A 19,466-nucleotide genomic window follows, 5' to 3' on the forward strand; every position below is an offset into this window, starting at 1 on the left:
GTGGCCAGGGTTTGCCAATTTGGGTTTTGTTTGTTTTAGGGAAGGAACATAGGCCCAGGGCACCTGATTGGCAGGAGTCCAGGGCACACTCAGTCAAAGTACATTCAGCAATTCAGCAAAAAGTGGGGGCATAGCATGCAATTAAGATGGCACTTTCTCATAGCTGGCCACAAGAAGTGCCAGGATTCAACAGGAGCAGGTTCTAGGGTCGACAGGCCGGTAGGGCTGGGGCCAAAGCAGTTGGTGTCTTCCTCTTCGCAGCTGCACGGCGGGTCTTCTTTCTTCTTGCTCTTTGCCTTTTCGGAATATAGAATCTAGAGAAGGAAGGATCAGGGTGCCCCTAAATAATAGATTTAGGGGTGTTACAGGTAGGTAAAGGGCAGGGACCAATGGGTCCCTGACCTGGGGTGGGTACACCCCCTATCCTGCCACTCTCTTGTGGGAGGGGGGCAGTAGCCTAGTACTGGTTCGGCAGGGCTCCCCATCCTCAAGATGGTGAGCGCCCGGAGATGTGCTTCACCTCGCCTTCCCCACTTGAGGGGTGGGGTTGGCAGGCTGGCACATCCCCCCCCCCCTCCTTACTTGGGGTTTCCGGCCAGTCTTCCTGCCAGAGTGGGGGTCAGAACCGGTGGGGGCCAGTTTGCTGGGCACAGCAAGTGGCCTGGAGAAGCTCACAAAGGCAGCATGCCTTTGAAGTTTCCCCTGCCTATCCTGGGGGAGGAGACCTAGCACGTCTCCCAGGATGTGCATTGTTGCAGGTCCAGCAGAACGGGCTCTCCACCCAGGGGTCCAGCAACAGGTCTGCTGTGTGGCAGCCTAGGCAGCCTCCCAGACCAGACGTGAAGTGTAGGTTAGGTTTCAGGCGGCATCTCTAAGATTCCCTCTGTAGGGCTTTGTACATTAAATCCCACACTGGCATCTATGCGGGTTTAATGTGCTGAGAAGTTTGATACCAAACCTCAGTCTTCAGTGTTGCCATTATGGTGCTGTGGAGTTAGTGTTAGACGAGCTCTCAGCACCATATACTCTTAAATGGCAGCACTGCACTTAGTGCCCAGGAATTGACCTGGGTACTGTGGGAGCACATGGCTCATGCTCCCGTGCCCAAACCACTGGCATAGGGCACCCAGCTAGAGGGGTGGCTGATGTATGCCAGGGCAGTGTAGGTTGTGGGCATGGCACACAGGGGTGTGTGCCATGTTGACTGTTTTGCCTTGCACCCAGATTCAGCCTGCAAGGGCAGTGTGGTTGTGTAAGGGTATAGGGCCTCTAAGGGTGGCACAATAAGTGCTGCAGCCCTTAGATGCCTTCCTTGGTCACAGGGCCTAGGGTACCATTTACCAGGGGCTGACATGTGGCCAGGGTTTGCCAATTTCGGATTTTAGGTTTTTAGGGAAGAAACATAGGCCCTGGGCGCCTGATTGGCAGGAGTCCAGGGAACACTCAGTCAAAGTACATTCAGCAATAAGTGGGGGCATACCATGCAAAAAGATGGCACTTTCTCACAAGGAGCTTTCACTAAGCAGTCGTCTAGATAAGGAAAAACCTCTAACGATTGTTTTCTGAGAAACGCTGCGACTGGGGCCAAGACCTTTGTGAATATACACGGCGCGGATCTGAGTCCGAAAGGCAGGACGTTGAATTTAAGGTGGCTCTTGGCTACTGTAAAGCGTAAAAACCTCCTGTGGACCGGGTGGATGGGAACATGGAAGTATGCGTCCTCGAGATCCAGAGTGGCCATGTAATCCCCTGGATTGAGAAGTCGCAAAATATCCTGTAGGAATACCATCCGAAACAAGAGTTTTATGAGATAGGTGTTGAGCTCCCTCAGGTTTAAAATCGGGTGCCATTTGTCTACAGTCTTGCGAACGAGGAAGAACCGGGAATAGAATCCTTTGCCTCGTTGTGACAGAGGTACCAGCTCTATCCCTCCTTTGAGAAGTAGTTGGTGAGCTTCTAGCCGTAGAAAGTGCAGATGTTTGAATTCGGTGGCGCGAGGAGCTCTGGATGGTGGCTGGTGTTGAAACTCCAGTGTATGGCCAAATCGGATGATATTGAGGACCCACCGATCTGATTTTATGAGATTCCAGTTGTGGAGGTATTCGGATATCCTGCCCCCCACTGATGTCACGGGGGAGGAACAGTAGACCGAGCCGGGAAGCCGCAATTGGCACTTACAGAAATCTCTCCCCTGGTGCCCTTGTCGTCCTCTAGAGGGTTGGCGAGAGAGACGATTGGCCCAGTCTTTGAGAATACTGGAGCCTGTAAAACTGAGATTGTTGCGAATAGGAGGAATAGCGCTGCTGCTGGTAGCCACCTCTATATGAAGAAAAACATATTCCTCTCGCACCACGGAAAGGTACTTTGCAGTATTGCAAGGGACTTCCCAGTTTGTGTGATTTTTATTTTTTTTTTATCTCCTGCAGCGAATCGTCCACATGCTTTCCAAAAAGCATCTCACCATCAAATGGCAGATCTAGGATTTTATTTTGGACTTCCAGGCGAAACCAGGTGGCCCGAAGCCAGCCCTGCCGTCTAAGGACTGCCGCACCTGTCAAAGAGCGGAAAGCAGTGGTAGCAATGTCCATTGAGCAATCTATAATTTCAGAAGAACGCTCTCCTTCCTCCAGGATTTTCTTTGCGTCAGCCTTCGATCCCTCTGGTAGCTGGTCCAAATACGGAGATAAGTCGCACCACATCTGGTGATCATATCGTCTCAGAATCACCAATTTATTAGCAGCCTTGACCAGGAGGCTGGACATAAAAGAGAACATCTTACCCACATTATCAAGACGCCTACCCTCCTTATCCGGTGGTGTGTTAAGGGGCGCCGACGGATTCTTTGACTTCCTTTCGGCCGCTTGAGAAATTACAGAGTCCGGTTTCGGTTGGCTAACCAGACAAGCAGGGCTGTCTTCCGGACCTTTGTACTTTTTCTCCAGTCGAGGAAAAACAGGCATGACTGTAGCTGGAGATTATTACCTTTATCCCCTCATCCCAGACATGGCCCTCAATTGGGAATAGAACGGACAGATTTTTTATAAGGCTCTTTAAAATCATAAAGAAAACATTCCCACTGTACTGATGGTATAGGAAGATCGAAACGTTTGGATGTTCTTTCCATTAAATTGTGAAAGCTCCCTATATCTGCTGGAGGAGAATCCGCAGGATCTGGAGATGGAAAAGCGGGATCCGGAATTATATAGTCATCCCATTCCCTATCTGGATCTGGGACTGAGATTGTGCCCTGGTCATCATCCGATGAGTCATGAACTGTTACATTTTGTTGAGGTTCCATTGGATCTGGAACCGGAGCTTGTGGAAGCAGAGGAGCAACAGGAGCAGAAGATTGAGGTGGAGGCACTCGCACCGACTGTTTACCAGAAGATTGAGATGGAAATCTTTTCCTATAATCCAGCAACATGAATTGTAGATCAGCAATCAGTGAAGACTGCATAGCCACCATGCCCTGCTGCTACTGTTCCTGCCTAGTTTGTGGCAGATATTGTCCTTCTGCTACATAGTCCTCAGAATCGGAGTCCTGATATTTGACATGTAATTGGGATGGACTATATGCATCCCCGTAAGGTCCCTCATCTTCATCTGAAAACTCCTACTCCAAAAGAAGTGTCGGAGGTAGTGGAGTCACTCTACGAGGAGAAGTCACCTCCCGTGTAATCTGGCGTCTTTTTACTGAAATTGCTACACTTTGAATTGGCGACGAGGTAGACGACGGCGGAACCGGCGACGAAGGAGTGATCGACAGAATAGTCGTCTAGACAGTCGTCAGTATTATGCTGGAAGCTGTAGATGTCGTAGACTACAGTCGTCATCACCATCCTCCTCGTACTCTACGTCGAGGCAGTCATCACAGTCGACGACATGGAAACTCTAATCTTAGGTTGCAGCGTTGAAGTAGTCGAAGGTGGTACTGGAGAAGACGAAGCTCTCGTCAACGAGCCCGTCAACTGAGCTGAAATAGACGTTGATTAATTATTTGACGCAGTCGACGTACCCGATGCTGTCGTCGTCGGGCGGATTTTCTGGTCAGCTTTCCCCCTTAGGCAGAACGGAAGTTGGTTTTTTGAACATTCTTGGCTTCTCAGAAGGTGGAGGTGAAACCGAAGGCCCATGACTCGCCTTCTTAAAAGAATGTGCCTCAGAAACCAGTCCTACCCTCCCCTTTGCACCTCGGTGAGGAGATTTGATGGGACTGCGCCCGTCAGACCTTTCAGAGGTCTTTTGTAAGGCTTTTGCGGGGGGGGGGGGGGGGGGGGGGGGGGGGGGGGTTCAAAAGAAGTTAAAGGTGAAGACCTACCCCTTTTTTGAGATCTCCTCGAAGAGATCGCAGAGGAGACATCACTGTCACTCGATAACGGGTCTTTCCGTGACTAACTTTTGCAAGCAGGTGAGCAAACGTCCCTCACGGTCTCTCAAGGTCTTTGAAGAAAAGGTACGACAGATCTTGCAGTCGGTGGCCTTGTGGTCAGGGTACAAACAATACATACAGTACTTATGTTTGTCCTCCACATAAAGTCTCTTCTTTGAACAAGTAGCACAGGCTTTAAATAAAGCCTTTTTCTCCTTGTCAGACATCCTGAAGAACGCTTAAGAGAAAACAGTTGAAAACACAGAAGTTGAAGAGAAATCTGAACAGAGCTCAGTTGATACTCCCTTGCACAACGTGCGGTAGAAAATCTGAGGCTCTCTCAGAAGGGTTCTCTGGGGGGAGGCTAAACTGATTGGTTGTTGTATTATTTGTCTCTTTTAGAAAAAGAGGTGGATATGCTACAAAATGAGATGAGGCCTAAGCCTTTCTTTCTCTTTTGTACCTACTGCTATGGTATTTTTTTATTTACAGAGGCTCCCATTCCGACGACTGTGAATGATACAAGCTATGGGAATCTGTGAAAGTTCCAATACTGGAGTAATAAAGAGCTTCATTTCGTACATATTGAGTGTTTGTGTATTCTAAAAAAGCCTAGTCAAATCACAAACACACATCATTTATTTGACAGTCACAGTTTAAAAGCATTTCTTTTGATCACAAGGTTGTACACGTGTTTTGGTGTCCCTTACATTTGGTGGGATTAACTAAAGGACTGCAGCGAAAGATGTTTTTTCCAAAGTAGAATGTTTAACTGAGTAAATGTGGGATCACATATTGATGAAAGTTAATTTGGGGGACACATTTAGGTCAGGGATCATTTCATAGGGTTATTTGGTGGTCAGAATTAGTGATAACTTCTAACCCTGCTTCATTTTCATTGCATGCAACGTATTTCCGGAAGAGAAAGGGTAGACACTCAAGGGCATTGATTCTAGACGTAGTACTCTTCAGTGATATATCTTGATAACACTAACTTCAAATTAGTTTTAGGAATACCCATAATTTCCATGGTGCCCGTTCGTGGTGTTTAACATGTGCCTGAACTATTTTTATTATGACCCCCAGTATTAAATGCATCTTTACGTCTGGTATTAAAGCATTCTGGACAGGTTTTACAGTATGTGCAGGTTTTAGGGTTAACAAAGTACCCTGGAGCCACAGTGTGGCGGGGAAAGGTAAAGGTAGCCACGCCAACAAACATACAGCATACCATTGCATAAGTGACATCATTACTCTGTTTTATTTCAGGTGCCCAAAACAATTCCATTAAATGTCATAACGTTGGCTTTCGCAATATTCGCTTTTTTTTGCTTTACTGATGAATTGACCGTTACACAAAAGTGTCACTGTGCAGAGTGCCACTAAAGAGGATGTGGAAAAGAGCAGCATATAGGGTAGTGCAGACAGCTCGCAACTTTAACTTGGCTGGCTTATTCGCATTTTCATTAACTAAAGGGGCGACTGGTGTTGGGAGGGTCGGTAATTTGAACGGAATTCCACGCTCTACCCCGTGAGGGGAAAAAACAGTTGAAATCAGAGATTGCCACGGGGCAGGTCAAATGACGATGAAGATCGATGTTTGTCGGTGAAAGGGAGGAGTGGAAACAAGCACTGGCTGCGCGGCTGTGAAAGTGACGCGGCCTTGAAAGTGAACGCGCGCTGTAAGGGTGCCCGCGAGCAATGCGCATAATGAGCCATGACGAGAGAGGAAAGCCAGATGACGCCTGTGCCCATGACTGTGCACGTAACCGCAAGCTTTAGGCCACAAGCAAAAGCGTGTGGTCGGATTTTTAAAGCCCACTTACTAAAAGTGTCGCCAGAGCATGCGCTGGCTCAGGCGAGCCCTAAAAAGGTTACTCTAGAAGCCAAATTTACGAATACATTCTCCCAAAGAGACAGAATGGGTAAAACCCTTTAATACATCTGGCCCAAGATGTTAAAGCTAAAAAGAGCTTTCACCCTTTCGGTGGTCTTAGTCCAAAGAACTTCGGCATACTTCACCCAAACCTATTTTTTCTCATATTTGAGAGCCTTCAGCTATGCATCCAGACTCCACAGAGGGAAAAAAAAAATTCTGAAGATTTAGACCAGGTGCAGGAGCTTCTAGGGAGGGTGTAGGCCATCCGAGGAGGAGGGATAGGACACCAAATGGTGGGCCAATCTATGCCCAAAAACAAAAAAGACTACTAAAGATAAAGGCAAAATCCGGACTCAATCACCAAATGGCTGAATAATTAACATGTGAATGGAGTAAAGACTCATGATGAAAAACGAATAGTTTACCTGTCGGTGTAGTTTTGCAGCTTGAAGATCTTTCTGGATTCACTATGCTGTGCATTATTCCGCGGTCTGGTGGTTGGGTCCGGATTCGTAGTCTTGTCTTTTTTTTTTGTAGCCCAGGTGGGTGTCGACGTCCCACCATTTGGTGCACCTCTCGTGACGTCGTCCTGCTTCCTGCGGAAGTCCCACCTCGGGGCACCATCTTCGGATTCTTTTTTGTTTTTTTTGTTTTTAACCCTAGGCCATTTACCGTATTTCTTCTCAATTTTTCTTTTCTCACATTTCTTTTCAAAACCTTTGTTCTCCATTCTCTGTCTTTCCCCCCCTCTTCTCCATCCTCATCTTTCTGGCAGAGGTGGGAAGGTTCGCTAGTGAATCCAGAAAGATCTTCAATCTGCAAAACTACACCGACAGGTAAGAAACTATTCGTTTTGCAGCGTGAATCTTTCTGAATTTGCTATGCTGTGCATCGATTTTGTAGCGGTCTGTCACTTTTGTGGCGGCTGGGTGGAAGATGAGCGTTGGTCGTTGAATATATGTTGAAGCACCTTTTGTCCTACTTGTGCTTCCTTGTTCATTTGTATATACACGCAGTAGTACTTAGGGAACGTGTGCACTGAAGCCCATGTTGCCGCCAGGCATATGTCTTGAATGGGTGTATTTGCCAGAAAAGCAATTGTTGCTCCTTTCTTCCTTGTGGAGTGGGACCGTGCCCTTTCTGGTAGTTCTTGCCCTGCCTGATTGTGGCAGAACTCTATCGTGAGTGCGATCCATCGCGCGATGGTGCCCTTTGTTACTGGCCTACCAAGGAAGCTGGTTGCGAAGGACATAAAAAAATTGCTTAGTTTTCCTGTGCTCCTTGGTTCTCTCAATGTAGTGCATCACCGCCCTTCTAGCGTCCAGAGTGTGCAGTGCCCTTTCTGCGCCTGTGGTAGGGTTCTGAAAGAAGCTTGGTATGTGTAATGTCTGGTTCATATGAAATGCTGACACCACCTTCGGCATGAAGTGTGGGTCAGTTCTCATTACGACTGTCCTTGTGTACCTGGATGTAGGGCTCTTGCAGCGTTAGCGCTTGCAGCTCGCTTAATCTGCGCAGCGAGGTTATTGCCACCAGAAAGGCTGTCTTCATTGTTAGCATTTGAAGGGGAGGCCTTGTGAATGGGTTCAAAGGGCGCCTTCATAAGTTCCGTTAGGACTAAGTTGAGGGTCCACGGCGGCGGCAGCATCCTTTTTGGTGGCGCTATCCTTTTTGCCCCCTCCAGGAACCTCTTTACAACTCTTGATGTAAAGAAACTTTCACCCGTCTCACCTCGTGTGTAGGCAACAATCGCTGCGAGGTGTACCCTTAGTGAGGATGAACATAGTTAAGCCTTTAGTAGGTGCGTGAGGTATCTTAGCACCGTTGATTCCCTGGTCATCCTATTTTGCAGTTTGTGTCTTCTGCACCAATGTGTGTACCTCTTCCATTTTTCCCCTTAGCATTTCCGTGCCGTTGGTCTCCTTGCTTCCCGGAGCACTCGCATAGTGCTTTGAGGTAGCCTAAGGTGTGCAAACTAGGTCTTCAGGAGCCATGCCGCTAGGCCGAGGCTCTCTGGCTCTGGGTGTAGAACCTCTCCTTTCTGCATGGAGAGTATGTCCTTTCTTTTGTTGAACTTGTGTGGTGGTCCCTGCACTATCTCCACTATTTGCGAGTACCAGGTCTGTCTTGCCCACTGTGGTGCCACTAGGATCAGCGTCATGTTGCTTCCTGCACTTGTTGAGTACCCTGTGTATCAGTGGTATTGGTGGAAAAGCGTAGGCAAATGTTTTTGACCAGCTTATCCATAGGGCATTCCCCTTGGATTGGTTTTCTGGTTGTCTGGATGCGAAGCTTTGGCATTTTGCATTCTGGTGTGTTGCAAACAGGTCTATTGTCGGTGTACCCCACCTTCTGAATAGCCTTTGTGTTTCCTGTCCATTGAGGTCCCACTCGTGGGACGCCGAAGTCTGCCTGCTGAGCCAGTCTGCTTCCACATTGTCCTCCCCCGGTAGGTGAATGGCCAGCAGGTCTATTTTGAGTGGGATGGCCCATCTCCAAATCTCCTGCGCCAGGTTGGATAGGGGAAATGACTGTGTTCCTCCCTGCTGGTTGATGTAGAACATCGTTGTTGCATTGTCTGTTTGTATCAACACCTTCTGGCTGTACAGTTTTTTCGGTAAGGCTTTCAGGGCTAGAAATACGGTCTTCAACTCCAGGTAGTTGATGTGTCTGACCGCATCCGCTGGAGTCCACAGACCTCTCACTCTGAGCTTGTCCATATGTGCTCCCCATCCTATCTGAGATGCGTCTGTGGTGATGGTCACCGTTGGGTTCGGTGGTGTCAGGGGATTTCCTATAGTTATGTTCTCCCTGTTCCACCATGCTATCTCTTCTTGCACCACTTGCGTTACAACCACCAGATCCTCCCAACTTCCGCTTGCCTGTGACCATTGCAGTTGCAGCCATTCCTGCAAAGGCCTCATGTGTAGGCGTACATTGGGAACTAGGTGAATGCATGACGCAATCTTCCCCATGATCTTGCTCGCTGTTCTCACTGTCAGAGCTTGCCCCTTCTGGTAGAGGTGCGTCTCCTTCAGCAGGGTCAGTGTTCTCTTGTCGCTGGGCATCACTGTTCTCTGTAAGGTGTTGATCTTTGCCCCCCAGAAAGATCTTCACCTATTCTGGTTCCATAGAGGATTTCCACCAGTGTATTGAGAATCCCAGCTTCGTTAGTGTGTTCGTGACCCGCTGTGCGTGTTCCTCGCACTTTTTGCGTGAACTTGCCTTTATTAGCCAGTCGTCGAGGTAAGGGTATACATGAATCCCTTCCCTCCGCAGGTACGCTGCCACTGCCGCCTGGCATTTTGTGAAAACCCTTGGTGCGGACATTAGCCCGAATGCCAAGGTTGTGAATTGGTACTGTTCCTTGCCAATGGCGAACCTTAACAGACCTTAGTGCTGCCTGTTCATTGGGATGTGCAGGTAAGCATCTTTGAGATCCACGGTCAACATGAAGTCTCCGTCTCATTTGCGGGAGTAACTCTTGTAGGGACGTCATTTATAATCTTTGCGTCCTTACGTACTTGTTTAGGGACCGTAGATCCAGGATGGGCCTTAGTGTTCTGTCCACATTTAGTACGAGGAAGTAGTTTGAGTACACTCCCTTGTTCCTTTCTTTGAAAGGTACTGGCTCTATGGCATCCTTTAGGAGTAGTTCTTGTGCTTCTACGAGTTGCAGTAGCTCCTGTCCTGAGTGCTCCCTCCTCTTTGCTTTTCTGTTTGGTGGTTTCCTTTCCAACTCTATACAGTATCCGAACTGTATGATGTTCAGTATCCATTGGTCTGTCATCTTTTTCCATTCTTGAAGGAAACGTCTCAGTCTGCCGCCTACTGGTGTTGCATGTTCGTTGGTGTTAGGTCTGTGTAACCCTCTCGTCTTTGATCATTTGTGCTCCACCATCGGAGGGTTTTTGTGGGTGAGCACTTTCCCGTGTGAAGTCACTTTGAGTTGGGTTGGTCTCCCCCTCTGCGTCTCTGGCCTCGTCCGTTCCCCCTGCTCCGAAAGGACTGGCCCTGAGGCTGGTATTGCCAGTGTTGTTTCTGCTGGGCCTGCTGCCCGTGATTGTGGCTCTGATGGGCCTGCTGGAATGTTTGGTGCGACGTTCTCGGCTGGTTTCCTCCTCTTCCGTAAGGTCTCCGTGTCTGGGTACCTCTTCTCATTCCTCTGAATTGCAGCGCCCCCATGGACCTTGCTGTTTCGTTCTCCTTTTTGAGCTGGGTGAGTTTTTCATCCACCGGTGCCCCGAACAGCGTCTCTCCGTTGAAAGGGGTGTTAAGGATGTTGTTCTGAACTTCTTGCTTGAAGCCTGAAATCCTGAGCCAGGCTTGCCTTTGTTATTCCAATTGCCATCAGCCTGCTTGGTTTCTGCTCCATCCAACGCTGTTTTAAGGCAAGAATTTGTTATATTCTTTCCTTCCTCCACTAGGTGCGCAGCTCTTTGTTGGTATTGCTCGGGGAGGTGCTTCATCAGTTCCCCCATTTCTTCCCAGTGTTGGTACTGGTGCCTGTTCACCATGCGCCAGTGCATTGCCGCGTTTCTCTTTTTTTTCTCCCAGTCAGGTCCATCCTCCTGCTTTCCTGGTCTGCGGGTGGTCCAGAGGTTGCTGGGACATTTGCCCTCTTCCTGGCAGTAGATGCAATGATTGAATCTGTGACGGATCCTTTTATGCATGGAGGGTCCTGGGAGGAGTGTTTATATTTTTTCTCCGTCCTAGGTGTGATGGACCTGCATGTTGCTGGGTCCTTGAATGCCTTGTTCCCCTGGTTTATGACACTCTGGAGCATGGGGAGGAACTGGCTCCTAGTTTGGATAGGGAGCAGTGTCTCCAGTAAGGAGACACTTTAGGCTTTTCTTCCTCCAGTTTAACACCAAAAGCTGCAGCTGCGCTTTTGACTACCATGTTGTAAGCCCTTATGTCATCTGGCGGCGAAGGCCTCGAAGGGTAAGTCTCCACAGGCTCTTCTGGATTTTCGGCGTCGAGGTCCTGCCACTCCAGGCCCTGTGTAGACGGCGCCGAGCCGTAGTTAGACTGTTCCTCATATTCTTCACCCCCATAGTAAAGGTCTTCTTCCTCTCCGGGAGTCTTCGACAGTTCTTCTGCGTCGAACTCCTCCTGTTCCTCGACCTAGACGATGAGACAGTGGTTTCGTTGGGATAGTGAATTTTTCATCTTCTCATCGAACTCCCTTTTAAGGATGCTCTCCATCTCTGCTTCGAGCCTCCTCTTTTTCTTCTCCATTTCGGAGGCGTGTTAGACGTCGAGCGCCGGTCTTTGACGGAGCTTGTGTCGACATGACTATCTTTCGAAGTCGAACGCCCACTTTCTTGGCCTTGCATCGACTTTGCCTTTCGGCGGTCTTCAGCACCTGGGAGTCCTTCTCGAAGAATCAGCCGGTCCTTTCGTCCTTGGATCCACTCGCGGTCATCGAAATTGTCGGCGCCGGTGTTCCTGTCGAGGACTTTGATTCTGTTTTCCGAGTTTCTGACTCTGTTTTTCGGGGCCCTGTCGAGGGTTTACTGCTCGACGACTCTCCTACCTTGTCAGATGTTTTCTTATTGGTCTCTGCGACCGTGAAGTCATCAGGTCCTTCGGCGACGTTGTCTTAGTCGTCGGTGGAGAGGCCCAGTTCGTACAGTGTTGGGGCCTTCCCCTTGCCCTCCATGTTGTAGTTGGCTCTCCTCTGTCTCTCTCACCCAGAGTGTCTTCGGTGTGAAGGCCGAACAGGCTTTGCAGTCCTTGCTCTCGTGGTCAACTGGCAGGCAAAGGTTGCAGACCGGATGTTGGTCCTTCTGCGCGTATTTGTGGTGGCAGTTACGGCAGAATTTAAAAAGGTGTTTTGTCCATTCCTGCGCTCAGTGTCTGAGTGCGCATTCTCAGTTGGACGTCAAAGATAGAGGTTCTCCTCCTTAGTCGTCCCGGCTTGTTGTTCTTCCTTTCTGTAGTCTTCCTCAACTTCTTCGATGAAACTCGTGCTTTTTCTGCTTTCTTCGCCAAAAAACTCTGGAGCTTCACGGTGACGATCCAGACCCAACGGCGGAAAAAGGAATCTGAAGATGGCGCCCCGAGGTGGGACTTCCGCAGGAAGCAGGACGACGTCACGAGAGGTGCACCAAATGGTGGGACGTCGACGCCCACCTGGGCTACAAAAAAAAAAAAAAAAAAAAAATAGAATAAAGACTACGAATCCGGACCCAACCACCAGACCGCGGAATAATGCACAGCATAGTGAATCCAGAAAGATTCACGCTGCAAAACTATAGGTTCTTCATGCATAGCTCCACTCTTAAAAGGTATCGAAGGCATAGCCTTACCCTTTTATGAGTCACATTTAACCTTACTACAATCAGTACCCCCTTTCAAGGGTGAAGGTTTGCCCCCAAGGATGTCTGTCTTTAGACAAAGAGGGCTTCTTATTCTGCAAAGGTGGTTCGATTGCTTAATCTGAGTTGTTCTTTTCTTTAACATGAAAAAAGCATTCTTCTGGTCATTCTGTTATAGCCTCAATTACTAAATCTACTGGTGCAGAGTAGTCTGCATTGGATCTTTTCTGATCCCCCTAAGAATCTACCTTTATGACATCAGTATTTGTATTAAATCTTATATCTTAACAATACTAGTCAGTCCTGTGTCACACCAAAGGCGGCACTGTGCAGTTGCTCCCTCATCTGTAAGGTTATGGGTTAAAAAGCTTCAAAAGTACAACCTTCCAACATATGGTCTTTCGGGAGGCAAAAAATGTGATGCACATCTCTCTATGTCAACTTATGATGGCTCAAGAGAAAAAATCTTAAAGGAGTAAACCCACAGGCCAGTCAATCCATGAGCCGCTATACACCCCCCCCCCCCCCCCCCCGACCAACAAAGTTGAAACAGAATAACCTCACTCCTTATATTTTTGGCTAAGTTGGACATATCCACACGTATCAATCGATCCCACCCATATCAAAACACACTGGTGTAGAGCTTACTGTCATTTTCCACCCTAGTTTTCTTTGACCATCGAACAGAAGCCTTCGACAACTCTTGCAAATTCAGTTACAGATAAACAAACCTGCCAACAGCTACCACATCAGAACACGTATAACCTGAGAGGGGCAGCAAACTGCCTCTAATCAATGCCCAGAGAAGAAAAGTAGGTGAAAATCCTACTCCCAAAAACTAGGCAATGAAAACTAGTATGTGAGCCTAGAAAAATGACCGTCATAAAAAAAAAAAATATATAAAACCATTAAAGATTGACCATCCACTGTCCAGGATGGATTAAAGCTATGGAGAGTAAGCCAGCGGCTACCTCATGAAGGACTTAGAAATGATGCAGCCAAACAAATTGAAGGGGCAACTTCAATCGATCACAAGCATTTCTTCAATGCGTGTTGGCTGCCAATGCCAGTTGGCTAAACTCAGAGTCCATCTCAGCTGAGATTCAATACAGGTTCCACACCAATAGTATCAATAGATATTTTCAACAGAAAGATGCATAATTGGACAGCCATGGAAAGAACAAGATACAATTAAGAATAGCTAGTTTTAAAATCAATACAAGTACATTTTAAACAGGCATTCACTTGCAAGCTACCACTATGGTGACGTTAGCTGAAGAAAAAGCAGCTCGAAATAACTAATGTGGGACGTACAGTTACACAGATTCCGGATATCAAACAATCTTACCAGGTGGCAATTTCCCGATTATCATCCTCCGGTGGGGCTTTCAGGATGTCTATCGCAACCGTGTGGCATGGATAGTCCGCAAAACAGAAGATTTCAGGATTTAGAAGGGAATGTTGAATGAAAGACAGCTGTGTCAAAGAAAAGAGAATTAACATTCATCAAACCAGACTAATGCTCCTCTCCCTTACCAGAAGGTTTTAGATTTTACGGACAGGTGAAGTAATCAGTAGGTATGGGGAATTAACTAGGTTAACTGTATCAAAATTAACAAAATGCACAGAGAACAAATAAGCAAAATGTAATTTAATGAAGAGCATTTTTACCATGACCAACTTGAGCAGCAAAAAAGATCTTGCAAACAAAGTATAAACAGGAAGTACATATATGGATACATGAAATCTGCTGCAAATAGACCTCACACTGTATACACTAACTACCAAAAGAACCGCTTAATTTACAGATTACAAACGCCATTTTACTACTATTAATTACTGCCTTCTAACAATTGTGCCATTGTGATTACAAAATGAAAAAGCTAGGTTACACAAAAAAAAAAAAAAAACACAAAAGCCCTTACCTGGCCCTCTGCATGTTTCCAGGGCCGATATATCAAATCAACTGGGAATACATCCATGCCCAAGCCCCTTTGGATGCCATACACCACTATCTGAAGTCCTTTGCTGTCCCGCATTAAAAAACCAGGATGATCCAGTTCGTATGTCACTTCTTTAAAGTTCAAGCTGGGATTCTGAAAGATTAATACAATTTAGGTCAATAGACAACTAAATACAGCAATTACATCAAATAACACATTACTTTAGAGTGAGAATCCCAAATGAGTTGGTTATTTACCTGTAATCCTAGATCTCTTCCAGGGGAATTCTCATCCAAGTCATAAGTACTGAATATTCCTGCCTTCGTGCAGGGACCACGGAGCACATTGTTTCGGGCTACCGGTCCCAGGATGCTTGTTTCCGGTTCAGGGAAGACCTGACTTGGCAATTCGGGCTGGCCTGTTCCCATGAGGCACAGGGTCAAGGCTGGTTTGCATATAGCTGGGACTGAACAGAGGTGGAGAAGTGAGCCTAAGAATGATTATGGATTCAACCCAGATCTATGCCTGGGGGTGAGTGTCTGAAAAGTTTCAGCGCTCCGTCCATCATCACCTTGTGTTTGTTTTTATACAAAACCGATTGGTCTGAAGTTCAGTCTTTGAGTGTGTACAACAAATGCTTAACACTGTCCTCTGATGAAGCTTTAGTGCTGGACCACGCTATCACAAATGAGTAAGGTGCTATCTACTTTACCTCTGCCTACCTGTTGGGTCCCACTGGACTGTGCACACTAAACGAAATGGTTACTTATCAGTAGAAGTAATTATGTAGCTTGAAGAATTTTCTGAATTCACATGCTGTGCATCACTCCACCATCTAGAGGTTAGGTCTGGCATTGTCTTTGTTTGTTTTTTTTGGTCACTATCGACCACCATTTGGTACCAGATACGTCCCCTGCATGACGTCAGACTGTATCCTGGAGGACGACGTGCGTAGTGGCCATCTTTGGATTATTTTTTCTGTTAATATTGTCTCTGCAATCCTTGAGATTGTTTTGAAATGTAGTCCTTTACTTTCCCACCTGTTTTTCTTATGGGAAGGCCGGGTGGGTTGCATGTGAATCCAAAAAATTCTTCAAACTTCAAAACTACTCCTACTGGCAAGTAACCATTGCGTTTTGCAGCGTGAATCTGTAAGAAAGTGGCTCTGTATATACTGATCCCAAATAGGTACAGTGTGTACCGAGTTCACAGTCCCCAGTGGTTTGGCAGAGGTGAAAGTTAGATATAACCTTACTCTCTAAAGTGGTAGCTTGGTCGAGCAGCAAGGCAGTATCAGAGGACAGTGTAAAGCATTTGTTGTACACACTCAGCCAGCAAATGGTGTCACACACTCAAGAACTGAACTCTAGGCCAATGGTTTATATATAAAAATATTTAGTTTTATTTTAGAACCACAAGTACGTATCAAAACACTTTCTCAGAATGGAATGCTCTAGTTGAATACTTTCAATAAGCAATAGAGACTTAAATACACTAGTTACAGTTGGTGCAATTAGCAACACAAGTTAAACAATTGTAACATTCAGCTCAATAGGAATTTTTAAGTAAAGGCAATACCAATTACTTTGCATAGGTGTTTCTTACTCAGGGCTGGATCCTGGATTCAGCCCTGGTGCATCTCCTGTAAACAGTTGAAAGAAATAGTTTGTTACACAGGCGATGTTTAAGGAATATTTGTATGTTTCAAAAACCAGGCAATGTTATCCTATGGAAGAAAGTTTGGTTATCGGAAAATCGCAGTTATAATTAGTTTCCAGGGTCAGTGCTGGGCACCAAGATCCGGCACTGCGATCTCTTCTGGTAACCGGTGAGTAATTTTGTTGATCGGGTAATTTTTAGTGAATTTTTTAAAGTTTCAAAACTCAAGACTTAGAAGAATTTCCAAGTGAAACCAGTCAATGTTACCCTAAGGAAGAAAAGTGAGTTATTGGCTTTTGGGTATGTACTCGACTGGCAGAGTTAAGGTTCTGGGCATAGATTCAGCGGTCTCCCAGGGTCAGGTAGATACAGTTACACCATCAGCAGAACTGGGGCAGCCGGGTGCAGAGACACTTAGGCCCAATGTTATACTATGGCGGGCAGGGGACCTTTGGTTGGTGGCTGCTGGCAAGCAGGCCACGCAGCTGTGGGAGCAGGGCTAATGATCACTTACTCAGGGCAAGTAGATTAGGATAGATGTTGCACTGCTACGGGCACTCGGGCGACTGGGTTCAGGGTGCTTTTGATCAGTCGGGCGCTCAATGGATTTCAATGTAGAAGCTCAGTGACGAACAAAGGGTACAAGCTCGGGGACAAAGATTCTTCAGGTGTGACCACCACTTCGAGAGGCAAGTTGGGAAGCTATGGGTTAGGTTGGCACCAAGGAGCTGGGCACAGAGGGCCGCAGAGAGCCAGGTGCAGGGGTGTCTTTTCGCGTCGGGAAATCTTACCCTCAGCTGGTCGCGGTTGGAGGGGGGGTGGGGGGGGTCTCTGGTACATGCCAGGCTTGGCGGGTGCAGAGTGTGCAGGAGTCGCGGTTCCTGGCTGGTGCTAGGGGCTTGTTACTTGCTTTGAGCAGAACCACTGCTCGTGAGAGTCCCAGTTGTTTGCTAAAAACAGAACAGATCAGGAAGATAAAGCAATTGTGTGTTGCCTATGCACACACAAACACGGGGTCAGCTGTCACAAAATAAATTATTGCAAGATGGATGAACAATTGTTACTTACCTGTAAACAGGTGGTTCTCCAGTATTGGGGTGTCTTTCATAGATTCACATGCTTGAATATTCCCCGTCGTCGGAGTGGGAGTCCCACGGTAAATAATATAGCAATATATACAGCCATAATATATATATATATATATATACATATACATAAGTAATCATATAAAACAGAGATATAAGTAAGTAATAACATCAAGAATGTCCCTATATGAAATTTCCATAGAGATACATGGAAAGAGAAAAAAGACATTCGTAGTCTATCTCTGTCATTATGTTAGTCCGAACTCCGGCCAATCAGGCGCCAGCTCCTCTCTAGAACCTTCTCCTCAGAGCTCCTCACCTCAGATTTTCGTAGCACCATAGTGACTCAGAGTGTATGAGGAGAAGAGAGCCTCTGAAGGGAGGAGGGAGGGTCGCATGTGAATCTATGAAAGACACCAATACTGGAGAACCACCTGTTTACAGGTAAGTAACAATTGTTCTTCTCCAGTATTGGGGTGTCTTTCATAGATTCACATGCTTGAATATAGAATAGCTAGCAGTAACAATATCATTGTTTCCATGATCACACAGCTTCGAAATTGTAATGACAATCAATCTTCTTATGCATATGACAGTACTGAATAACTAACAGTATAAATGCATCATTATGTCAATTATAAATGGAAACAATATGGAGGAGGGAAGGAAGAGGCTCATCTTATTTAAAAAGATTGCGAAGCACTGCTTGCCCAACTGCAGCATCCTCCTCGTTTAAAGTTGTCAAGCAATAGTGTCTTGTAAACGTGTGTCTGCTCGACCACGTAGCTGCTCTGCAGCTCTGATGCAAAGGCACTCCAGCAAATAAAGCAGTTGAGGAAGACATTGCTCTGGTGGAGTGAGCCCTCACTGGTGACTGCAATGGCTTGTTTGCCTTTTGATGGCAGAAGACGATGGCAGCTGAAACTTAACGTGCAATAGTTGGTTTCGTCACTGGACGACCTTTGTGAAAGCGTCCATAAACTATGAATAGTTGATCAATCCTTCGTAAAGCAGCCGTTCTGCTGAGGTAGAATGTTAAACCTAGTTTCACATCCAGGGAATGTAATCTCTGCTCCGTAGGAGTTTGCGGATAGCAAAGAAAGTTCTTAAAATCACTGGTTCGTTAATATGACAGTCTGAAGGCACCTTCAGCAAGAAATTTGGATCTGTACGCAATACTACAGAATCTGGTTTGAACTGTAGGAAAAAGGTGGATTTATTGTAAATGCATGAATGTCACGGACGCGACGTGAAGACGTTAGCGCCCGAAGAAAAGCCACCTTCCATGTTAGATACTACAACTCGACCTTGTGAATCGGTTCGTACGGTGGTCTCATAGTTGAGCCAATACGATGTTCAGATGCCACAATGGAGGAGATTTGCAAAATAACCCCTAGACGAATTGATGGATAATCCTTGAAGAAACAAAAGGGAAGTTGAACCATCCTGACGGAAACGGAAAATTGCCGCCAGAAAAAACCCCTAAAGGTTGCATGAGAGAACCCGGAGTTAGCTAAATGCAAGAAGAACGGTAACAATTGTTCTGGTGTGGAGTGAAAACGGGTGCACCCCATTAGATGCACACCAGTGGGGAACACTTTTCCACTTTAATTTGTACGTTTTCACCGTAGAAGGAGCCCTCGCCTGAGCTAAAATGTCTCTACAGTCCTGTGGAGTATCCAAATGGGCAAATTCACAGTGCTCAGGTTCCAAGCTGATAAGCTCAGTGAGGAGGGATTCGGATGACCAATTTTCCCCTTGTCCATCGTGAGTAGATCTGCACGAGGCTGTAGAATGATTGGTTCGGATTGAGACAGTAGGAGTAGTTCTGAGAACCATGCCTGCCGAGGCCAACGGGGGGCTATAGAAGTAGATGGCAAGGTTGCCTCCGCATCTACCACAGAAACTCGAGGTACGAGTGGGATTGGGGGAAGAAAAAACGTAGTCAAACAGATCGTACCAGTCCATCAAAAGGCATTGCCCAGAGATCTTTTGTGGGGAAGCCAGCTTGCGTAATCTCGGCATTTCCGGTTCTCTAGTGTGGCAAAGAGATCCAGCTGTGGGCGACCCCATCGTTGAAATATCCTCTCTAGAGTTGGTTGATGCAACTCCCATTCATGGGTCGATGAGGAGGACCTGCTCAGGGAATCCGCCAGGATATTGGATACCCCCGGTCGATTAACTGCTGCATATCGTGATGCGATGGTT

General features: G+C 46.8%; 1 protein-coding gene across 10 annotated transcripts in view; it reads right to left on the minus strand.

The window, feature by feature from the left end:
- The window catches only part of CNOT1 (CCR4-NOT transcription complex subunit 1), a 1,579,387-nt gene that overhangs the window by 1,187,840 nt on the left and 372,081 nt on the right, over positions 1-19,466 (minus strand). For all 10 annotated transcript variants that reach the window (XM_085638198.1, XM_085638193.1, XM_085638201.1 and 7 more), the window contains exons 11-12: positions 14,497-14,667; positions 13,920-14,047 (exon numbers count right to left, since the gene is read on the minus strand). In XM_085638198.1, coding sequence (XP_085494324.1) covers positions 13,920-14,047; positions 14,497-14,667 — 299 coding nt within the window. The remainder of the gene's footprint in view (positions 1-13,919; positions 14,048-14,496; positions 14,668-19,466) is intronic.

This window comes from Triturus cristatus, chromosome 12 (assembly GCF_964204655.1).
Source record: "Triturus cristatus chromosome 12, aTriCri1.1, whole genome shotgun sequence".
Taxonomy (NCBI): domain Eukaryota; kingdom Metazoa; phylum Chordata; class Amphibia; order Caudata; family Salamandridae; genus Triturus; species Triturus cristatus.